This window comes from Aplysia californica, unplaced genomic scaffold (assembly GCF_000002075.1).
Source record: "Aplysia californica isolate F4 #8 unplaced genomic scaffold, AplCal3.0 scaffold00549, whole genome shotgun sequence".
NCBI classification, from domain to species: domain Eukaryota; kingdom Metazoa; phylum Mollusca; class Gastropoda; order Aplysiida; family Aplysiidae; genus Aplysia; species Aplysia californica.
This window is the reverse complement of record NW_004797819.1, coordinates 90,825-101,924: the sequence shown is the minus strand read 5'-3', so window position 1 is coordinate 101,924 and position 11,100 is coordinate 90,825. Positions and strand designations below refer to the sequence as shown.

Here is an 11,100-nt window from a genome sequence, read left to right as displayed (position 1 = left end):
CACACACACACACACACACACATGCACACACACACACACCCACACACACACACTCAAACATGTTAACATGTCATACATGCACAGCCATGCACTCATACTGCACAAGTCATATCACGATATCACTTATTTTCACTTAAATCCTCATCATCCTCCTGACTCCCGTCTTTTACAAGTTGTTGCTTTTGACTTCCATGACCTTTGTAAGCATGTTCTTTCCTTCCCTCCTCCTCCTCTTCATCATCATCAAATATGGCAGCTGTTAGGGACTTCAAATCCTCTAAAACCCTCTCCACGGGCTCTGAAAAGGACAAATACAAAATATCAGTACATAATTATTACTGGCAAAGAAAATGAGAGACTGTAAGTAATTGTAAGTGACGTAGACCCTTATCAACTGTTCCTGTTGGGGCCGACCGAAGCCAAGAGGGATAAAAATAACAACCCAGCAGGCAAAAAAAATTACACGATACAAAAACCCCCCAACCAATATCTGAACCCATGTCTTCTATGTTCAATAATAAAGAGCCTAAACATTACTCCACAGACACCAGAAAAGAAAATAAGAGAATACCAACAATGATTTGCCTTAGTAATCAAGTAATAGAATAAGCTCATGCACAATTTCCTTGAAAAAAAGCTGTTAGATATATGCACTCAGACCAGGATTTTCTGAGTAATACATGCTCTAGTTTCTTCACAGAAAATCAAAACCTAAATGGCCAAGCCTGGGATGAAAGTTCTTCAATAAACAGGCCAAGACCATGAAAACATAGATACCATAATAATTTTTTAAATGACATTATAGAACATGTTTATGCATATGTATACATTATTTATACAGGCAAACCCTTCACACTATAAGAAAAGTATCCAAAAAATAAATCCTTCTCTCCAGCTCTTGTTCTAAAACCTGACACATACATACATACTTACACAGACATAGATAGACATCTAAATGGCTACGAAAACACATGCATTCAACGCATAGGAGTGTGCTCAAGCACAACATAGAACTTAATACCACGAGACCACACGCACACACACTACCAACACATCACGCACACACAAACACACACACATACACACAGACACACACACACACGCACACACACTCACACACACATGCAAACATATACATGTACACACTCCAACACATACATACATTCTACTGCGCAAATAAATCCATAAACACTAAATACTAAAACTGGAGTGCTACCATGTGACTGCTGAGAAGGCATTAAGTCCTCTTCTTCCATCTGACCACTGTCTTTAGTCAGTGTCTCCCGACTTTCATCAGCTTCATTGTCCTCTTCATTCTGGTCCTTGTGTAGAAAATCAAAGTGCACTTCGCCTGTGAATGGAGCAAAAAATAAAATGATATCAACACTTTAAGGAACAACATTTTTTGTTTCTCTTTTCAGGCTGCTTAAATTTTTTATTTAGTTTTCTAAAGTTTGCCAATGTTACCATTGTAGTAATTATGTGCTTTTTGTCCTGGTTACTTTAAACCTATTCTGCCCACAGTAAACACATGGACGAACACACACATAACACACATAAAGACACACAGAAACAAAATCATGCACCTATTCATCCTCTTTTTACTTTAACTATTAAAGAAACATGTGTACTCACACACTCTCTCTGAGTCTCTTGCACACATATTTTTGTCAGCTCTTTTTGCTCTGCTTATTTCCAGCCAAAATTCAAAGTTGACATCACAAAGCCTTATGAATTTAAACATTAAGCTGTGTTGCAGATAATGCCTCTTTTACAGCTAATAGGAATGAATGCGTGATCATAATGCACAATGAATGCATGTCGCTAACAAATATTTTAAAAAATTTTAAGCCCCCAAAATTACAAGTAAAATGTGACATGGTCAGGACAGAAAGTCTACTTTATTCCCATCCTTCTACCATCTCACTGGGTTCCTAGTAGTCAAGTGATTAGGGCCCAAAACTTAATGTAAGTTGTTAAACAATGTTGGAACAATGGCTTTTACATGGGTGGTTACTTGTCTTTTAGCAAGAAATAATAGCCCTCATCATCTATAAAGGAAAAAAAACTGTCAAAACGACTTTTCATTCATTGCTAGGTGATTACCACATTGCGAAAACAATCTCGCTAATAAAACCAGAAGAGAAGCAATTTTATTTTCTTTCTCTCATCAAATTATGAGCTGTTCATGGAGGTGCATTATACTACGCTTTTTTACAGAGCATCAAGAGCCATCTTCCTTTTTTCATAAAGCATAACGTCTTGCTTTATTTTTCTATCATTTCCCTCGTCTCGGCAGTCTTTATCCAAATATCAAACAAAAAAAGTGATTCAAAGCATCTCATCCTACCAGTGGGTGTTGTCCCTTCCACTATGCCCCGAAGGGCTGTGTCCACCTCCTCAAGGGTCAGTCTTGCTGGCTCTCCTCGGTCAGTCTTCAGCTTGCTGATAAGACCCTCTTGCCTCAATGTTGCCTGCAAGACGAACGGACCCGATGGGATTTATAGATTTCAGATTTACATTCAGAAAGAGACTGCTAAAAGCAGCACTAACATACCTCTTGTTGGGCCGTAATTAACATTGAGAGAGTATGATAACAGCTAAATTTCTCCACAAATAGATTATATCAATACTAACAATGAAAAGACACATATAACAAGGGTCAAGAAAGCTCCCCTTGTTATCCCTAAACAGCATGATGATCCAATTCATCCAGCAAAAAAATCTCATACCGCGATTTTCTGTATAATGCATGTACCAGTTTCTTCACAGAAAATCGAAGGAGCCTCGGATGAAAGTTTTTCCCTTAACTAAATAATACCATGAGAAACATAATCTCAGTACAAATAAGGGCTGAATACTGTAACAGAATCTTATGACCTTATATATATTATACATGTGTATGTAAGTTCAAAGTCCACTTCTGAACTGCTCACCATGACAACATTTCTCTCCTTTTCCACACTGACAAGCTGTGTGTGCAGCTGCTGTATCTGGCGACCTAAGTGTTCCTCTGTTGTGCGCAGCAGCTCTTGACTCCGCTGCTGTTCTCGGGCATGGTTGCGCTCAAGCTGCCTTAGGCTGACCACTGAAGATTGGGGTGAATTGAATGATCTGTTGTCCTTGCAATCATTTTGCTTTAAGTAATACTTTATAACGATCAGGATAGAAACAGCATTTAGGCAAATGTGAGAGGCTTTTAGGAAACCTATCAGAAGATGAACATTTTCTAAATTGACATTTCTGCATCCTTACATTATTTGAAACACTTCATCTTTCTTGAGCATTTTGTACCTTATTTGGAAGCATTTCTATCTTTCTGTTGACAGTTTATTGCTCTTCAATGTGCATGAGGGTTCAAAGGATAGGCAGGTACGAGAATATATGTTCGGGGGAAGCTGGAACAGGAGAAGGAAGAGGACAAAAACCTGGAAAGAGGATGAAAGATTGGGGAAGTTTGAGAAACAGAATCAGACGGACTCAAAAGGACCACTAAACAGAATTAAATGAGGACAGCATACGATTAAGAGTACTCTCAATCTATCTGATTCATCTGTAAAAGAAAAAATTGCTAAAACTTAAAAAGAAATACTTTGTACAATTTTTACAATAAACAAAATGTGTTAATAAAAAGCGCTCAACTGGATATGCAGTGTTAGCTATAAAGTGGCCATCTCCGGAAAATCTTATTTTAAGAGAGATCGAGAAAACTGTTCCGTTTCTTTATTTTTCATGACTATGAAAATGTGGAGGAATTGAAGTCCCCTGCTTTAGCCTCTGAGGGCAAAGCTATTTCCTACCAGTTATTTTGTATAACTAGACATCAAACAGTTATGTGTAATACCAGAATAGACCATTCTGCAATGGACCGTTGATTTTACAATGTCAAATTCTAGGGTATAGAAAATGAGTTACACAGCACCTGCTTTAGCATGCTCTCTTTTCGACTCATTCAGTCTTTTCTCCACCTCAGCCAGTCTGTTAGAGTACTCAGCCTCATCTCTCAGGTGCTGATCCGTCAATACTGTGACAGTCATAGAAATAGTCAATAGTCACTGAGGTGTAATTTTTGGCAAGACAGCAAAGGGCAGTCAGAGTCTGAGTAAAGAGGACATTGACATTGTAATGGTCATTCAGTGCAAGGAAAAAGAAACAGATACAAACAAAGACAACAGAGGGGGACAAAAGTCCCATCTACTAGTGGAGTAATGAAATTCATGTTGAGACAGGCCACATTTCATTTAGAACAAATTAGAGCAACAGTAACACAAAAATAGAAGCTGACGGAGTACACCACACAAATAGCACCCACCAACCACCAACTAAAACACACATTAAAGCCCCACCAACCACCAACTAAAACACACATTAAAAGTTATCACACAGATTTTTCACCAAAGCCAACAGCCGGTATATTAAACTTAATCACACTTTTTTCCCCCAAGTCTGTGCAATAAACATCCAGGTCTTATATTATTTCCTGTTCTCTTTAAGGGGCAAAGAGATTGTACAGAAAAGAACGCCACAAAAAAATTTACAATGCACTTAACACCCTTGATATTTGCCAACACTCCCAAAGAGTTTGAACACATGTGCCCTTAAACTCTGAGTAAGCGTTACACTTGCGAAGTTCAAACAAGAACCACTTGGTTCAGCCTTGAGGTGACATTTATTTTATGCACATCAAGGGTGCTGTTTTAGTAAAAGAACAAGATGTAATAGAATGATGCAGATTGATGAAGCAGATCATTGGCAGATGTAATGCGATGCAAACCCGGCTTTGTCCCCTTCTTAGAAATATTGAATGCCGCCATTGTTCAAATTTTGAAGTTTCAAGAGTGTGTGATTCCTTCTAAAAAGTAACACAAAGGACAGGGCTACCTGAATTATGATAATAATAATAATGATCATGACAATGATAATATTAGCATTTTAAGCTTGAGAAAGTGAAAACACATTGGAGAAAGAAAACATAATAAATGTAATTAATATAGAGCCTTACCTGTTTCAATACCCTTAGCATGCCTTTCAAGTTCAGCTTGCAGCTGTGCTATAGTGTCATCTTTTTCCCTCATACTTTCTCTTATTGTTTCCAGTTCATCTGTGAGCTGACTGCATGTCTGAAAAATATTTCATGATTTTTCTTCAGCCATTCCATTCCATTATGTTGTCAACTTTTAACATGAATATTACTTTGATAAAATGTGCGTGTGTCCAACATTATTGACTTCAGAGACCAGTGATTAAATTGTTAAATTAAATATGTGACAACAGAAGCAGGATTTTGTTTTTTGTTGCCTTTGGTAATCAGCAGCCACCTTGATACACACTGCTATGTTCAAGTCAAAGAAAATATTAACTGTTATGAAAGTAATTCATCCTTTTAGTAGATTAATATCAGAGATAAATACTGACAACAAAATTCTTTCTGAGTAAAGGTAACAGACAAGTCAATCAGTAATAACAGATAGAAAGCACATAAATTATATCACTCAAGTCGAATGGAAAATCAGGTGCTATTCCAGTAAACGTATTTTGTAGTAGGAAGCATACCTTAGACTTTTGTTGTATGTCATACTCTAATTCCTCCACGGTTCTCTTCAAAGTGCTAACTTCCGAGCGATCTAGGAAAAAAAAAAGTTTCATAAACAAAGGAATAAAACATAACAACTAATTAAAACAAATTAATACAATAAGAGCCAGCTGAAGATTCTTTTTTAAAGTTGGATATGAAATATAAACCTGGAAAAGCACTTTCCACTTCTGTTAGTCCTTCTCTGAAAAAATTTCAGTTTCAAGAGATTAATAAAATTCAGTTTATGATTAAAATTCCACACATTCTCAGAAAAACCCTCATAATACGAGCCAATACAAATCCAAAGATGACCACAAGCAAAGTACAAAACAGAATGCACAGAGTATTACTAACATCCCTTTCTAGCTCAATCTATTGAAAATTGACACTGAAATCAAAGCATTTGGTTGTTAATTAGCAGATAGCAGCCTCCATTTGATTAGTTCCCTGTTCTTTCTGGTGTCCCATGGAGGGGCAGCAAGTACTCGTAACTTCAAAAGGACCTAAATTGAATTCAGCCAGACAAGTCAAACATTTCTTGAAGACAAAGTCTTCTCTTAGGGTAGAGGTGAGATAACTAAAACAAACGTATCTTAAGGTCAAAGGGTCAAACAGACAGAAATATAAACATGGGTGTATGTGTGTGTGTGGGCGGGGGAGGGGGGGGGGAAGGGGCTTAAAGAGCCACACTGAAAAAGTACGAGAGCAGAAATCCAACTTGTGTAAGTCTTTGGTATGTGACATTCACTTTATATAGGACATAATTTCTAAAGAAGGAGATTAAAGCAAAAGTGACATTAACAAAGAGTAGAAGAGAGGAGCATAAGGCACCTATCACCTTCTACTGAACGTTAAGTCTGGAAACATTGCATGTTGCCAACAATAAAAGCTGAGCGTTTACAGACATATCCAAAGTATATTGTTATTGCTCCCTTTCTCAACACAAGTCTGAGAGGAGACAGAGAGTCCAGTACTCACATTGTGTCTGTGTCTGTGTGAGACGCTGTGACCACTTGCTGGTGTCCTCTTTCACCTGAGTGGCCAGCGAGTCTCTCTCTCGCATCACACGCTCTAGCTCCTGGTACAAGTGGTCCTCACTGTCTCTACATCACACATAAAAGAACAAATTTCTCATAAAAAAACAACTTATTGAAAGCGTTTCATTGTTGAACTTGATGTTAAATGAGAGCAAGCAGATAAATGCCAGATTTTGGCAGAATAGGAAAACAGAAACATTGAAAAAAGAAAATAGAATAGACAGTTCCAAAGGCTCCACTAATAATTGAAATGAAACATTTCATCTCCATCAAACAAAATTTCAGGAACTTATTGGAGCACATTTACATTTGAAAAGGTCAGACAAGGTATGGTACTGCAAGGTGGGACCTCTCAAGCAACTCAAGCTCAAGAATGTCCCATTAGGGATTGAAATCAGAATGTCCTTTATTGTAGTCAAGCATAACAACTCAACTAATGGAGAACCTAAACTGTAAACAAAGCAAATATAGTACATTTAAAAGGACATACACTGCCATACAAAATGCATATTAGGACAAAGTAAAACTTGAAGAACTAAAAAAAACTTCTGAACAAGGGCCACCAACATAAAGCCGATCTGAGTAAACTGTACAGACAATTGTTAACCGTTTACACTCAGTCAACATAAATACGATCATTCAAAAGCTGTGCTCTTTAGACCCTGCCAGACCAAGCCAAACAAGGCTGAATGGGACACAGCATTCTAGTAGACAGCTCGAGATCCTCATTAAAATACTTACGCCATATGAGATTCTAAGTAAAGTCCTCTATGAAAATATGAAGAGCCCTACCACTATATCATAGCAGGGTTTAAAGAAAACAAAGCCAGAACACGACACATTAACATACAATGCAAACAAAACTGACTTCAACATGACATATGAATACCTTCATATTTTTTCCAGCTCCATGAAAGCATGTAGGTTAGAGAAATGATAGCCAAACATCATCCAAAGCTCAGGCACTAACAGACTACAGACAAAAGGTTCAGAGCGACGGAGAATAAGGGAAACTTATCAAGATAAGTATGAAAACATCATAGGCTACCTGGACATGTCCTCATCAGCCCTTGACACAGACAAAGATTTCTTAGAATCGTTCTGAGTGCCAGAAGTGTTCGTGAAAGCTGCTTTCCTTATGAACTGAGCTGTGAAAAAAAACAACAGCAAGTTTAAATAAACATTGCAATAAAATGGGAATACAACAATTTTACCTCAAGATAACAAAGATAGCTAATCATTTAATTTTTTAAATTCTATAAAAATAAAGAGTTGACATCCCTTTGCCTCCCCCACTCTTCCTCCAACATTTCCCTTTAAAACTCATCAAACACAACAGAAGAAAAGGTTCACAGTTTACAAAACCACCTTATATACATTTTTAAATTAGCCATTCAGTCAACAGACTATTTTCTATTGTTAAAAGAGAACTGTTTTTAACAGTCTTTTCCATAGATGACAACAGAGGTGTTACCTTTATGTAATATTTGACTTCTAGCCCTGCAACATCCCAAGTTTTCAAATTTCAAATTTTTACAGGTGAAAAAAGTGTACAACATGCTTAAAAGTACCAGTTTGTCTAGTTGTTCCCTTATGTGTGCTGAACAATAACACTAAAAGTACAAATCACCTTTCAAATATTCCATTCGGCTAGCAGCAAAGGAAACTCTCTGGCCAAAAGCTTTGAGGGAACTGCATTTCTCCTCCAAAGTCTTCATGATCTCTGCACTTTTCTTGTCGTACCTGGGGAATTGGAATTGTAGCAGTGAGATTATGAACTGTAACAAAACTTTCTATGTTTAAAAGAAGAGGACAACATAGAAGAGGCAAACCAATGACATTATAGCTTGGTCAGGAATATTTACCAAAGAGCACACCTCAGACTCAATTTAAATTCTCCCTTTGCAAACATAGAGTGATATCAACTGGACTGTGAGAAGGACATAATCATAACTTTGACCTCAAAATATTTTTAGATATAAAGCTTGACATGATATAAACAGTGACTTGATCAACTGAAAAGTTCAACCAATGGCTTCTGTGAATGTCTTACATCAAAAAGACACTATGAAGGAATACAGAGTAAGAGAAACAGATGCCATCCAATTTGCAATAATCTATTATGAAATTAAAACACTTCCCCTAATTATTACCTGGTCCTGAAACTCGGCAGCTGTGTAACTATGAAACCATCACCTGCTCAACTAAGACAAACTAAGGACTTTCAAAAGTGTTCTTTTTTCTTCAAATATATCTGACGATCTCATTTTTTTTTCTTTTAAATTTTAAAGCAAAGTTATTGTAGCAGACAAGCATATCGTCGGCCTAGTGATAAGACCGACTAACCCACAAAATATCAAAAATATTTTTATTGGCCCTATCGATAGTAAATTGTCCATTTCATCTGCTCACCAAAAGACAGATCAAAACGTTGTCTAGAAATGTCTTTAAAACATTAGAAATAAAACCGTATAACCCGGCACCCATTAGATTTTAGCCCGATAATTTCGACTATCCCACCTGCGAGGGAGGGAATGAGAGTTGGCTGTTTTTGTCGCACTAACAATGAGGGGCCACGTGCTACGTTACCGACTAACCCCGGCTTCGACTCGTCTCCAGACTTCGTTTGACATCAGATTCAGACCTGTAATAGTACAGAATTTGCTCACGTAACCGTGGGAGCTCTCCAAAAAGGAATATTTGTGTAATATTTCTTGTTGGTTTTATTGGGGAGTTAAACAGATCTGGTTGTTTCCTCTTTTTTCTTCGTTTCAATGCTTCTGATAATGTTATTAATGACTAAAACTCCCCTCTGTTCCCACAGAATGTTTTATCTCATGACAATGCTGGTATTTCAAATGCATCTTCAAGGTTTTCGTTTTATATGAAACTATTTTTCCTGTCCTCGTGTTCTTCTTTGTCTTTGTACTGGAAAGTCACCGAATTATGAAGGCATTTTCCCCTATTCGGACTACTGCCTCTTCTCCTAATCATTTTTTCCTTCGCAATTGAATGGACGAAGTCAATAGCTTTTCATTCTTTTCTAGCTTACTCCCAAAAAAAAATGTGGGACCTGCCCAGCACATCGTCAGCCCCTAACGTTCATTGTTTTTTAAGTGCTTCTTTTTTTTCATTTGCAGTGTTTATTGCAGTCATTACCTATTGAAACATCTTTCGACTTTCTTTGAAAGTTCATTTCGTTTGTGTTTTGTATAGATTATTTCCTCAGTGTCATAATATAATGCTTTATCCTTATATCAAACCCTAACTTACATAACGCGATAATTTTCCATCAAATGATGCCACGCTTGCTGCGTCACCTCTGACCCTCAGCGCAGTGGAAAGTGATTAACATGACCAGGCTAACGTCACATCAGCTGATCCTACAACCGTTTTGTCATCTTTGATCTCTGCAAAAAGGACACGGCATGAAAACGATTGGAAGGGTAACAAAAGGAAGAGGTTGAAAGAACTGGGAATGCCTCTCCACTGTCAACGCACAAAGCGAGCTGGGTGTGGACTTAACGTCCTTTGCAGTTGTAAACTGGTTGGTACAAATGCAATGACATTACTGGTCACTCTCTTGGAAAGATAAAAGAGCCTATGTGTATGCCATGGTAAACAGGATAGACAAAAAGAAATCTTACACGGCAAGTGTAAACCCAAGGAGAAATTACACCCTTCAATACCACTTAAAAGAGTCAATGGTCAAAGAATACCTGTTTGTTAAACAATCTTCATGAACACTACAGGCCTGACCCACTGGTTTATTTAAATAGTGTCTTCTCCGAAAAAAACAAGAGCCCCCCCCAAGAACACATCATGCCCACCACGAGAAAGCCAAGGATGACAAGTTGTTCCAAAAAGAGTAATTTTTGACAAACTTTCGAAGATATCCCCCTGTCTGCAGATGACAATCCAGGAAACACCAGATCTTCATGGAGTATACATAGAGAAATGTGCAGAGAGAAAGAAAAAAAACATTGAGCTTTCAAGTGTTCTGCCAAAAGTTAAAAAAAACCAATTTGGGTTTACTTTCAACCAAGAAAGACCAGTGCGACATTTGCACCAGTTTCGAGTCAGTCTGGAAACCTCACAGAAACAGAATATATAGCTCATCAATAGGAAGGACAAGGAGGCTGCATTGAACCCAGAGAAAAATGTGTGTGTCCTTTATATGGAGATCCAGTGCGTCCTCCTGGCACCATCACTGACACCCGCCTTATATTATAAAACAAAACTGGCTGTACATAATTTTACGATTTAGGATCTTGCCACTAGAGACGCCAGATGATATGTCTGGGATGAAAGTGAAGGTGGTCTGAGCTCCTACAGTTTTCATCATGTTTGACTCACTACCTCAGATCGCAAGTGACCGACTTCAACCACTTCATCATCTGCAGTGATTGGTGCTACTACCAACACAGAAATGCCACCCTGGTGAGTGCAATGGCTTCGCTGGCCAAAGAGCTTGACATCACAGTGGAG

The 11,100-nt window shown here is 37.8% G+C and overlaps 1 protein-coding gene across 1 annotated transcript in view; it reads right to left on the bottom strand.

Moving 5' to 3' along the window:
- Positions 1-6: 6 nt before the first annotated feature.
- LOC101861312 (coiled-coil alpha-helical rod protein 1) overlaps positions 7-11,100 on the bottom strand; it is a 34,563-nt gene continuing 23,469 nt past the window's right edge. The window contains exons 11-20 of the mRNA XM_005106669.2: positions 8,243-8,355; positions 7,661-7,760; positions 6,554-6,678; positions 5,554-5,624; positions 5,003-5,120; positions 3,923-4,024; positions 2,937-3,088; positions 2,351-2,474; positions 1,217-1,351; positions 7-298 (exon numbers count right to left, since the gene is read on the bottom strand). Coding sequence (XP_005106726.1) covers positions 120-298; positions 1,217-1,351; positions 2,351-2,474; positions 2,937-3,088; positions 3,923-4,024; positions 5,003-5,120; positions 5,554-5,624; positions 6,554-6,678; positions 7,661-7,760; positions 8,243-8,355 — 1,219 coding nt within the window. The 3' untranslated portion in view covers positions 7-119. The remainder of the gene's footprint in view (positions 299-1,216; positions 1,352-2,350; positions 2,475-2,936; positions 3,089-3,922; positions 4,025-5,002; positions 5,121-5,553; positions 5,625-6,553; positions 6,679-7,660; positions 7,761-8,242; positions 8,356-11,100) is intronic.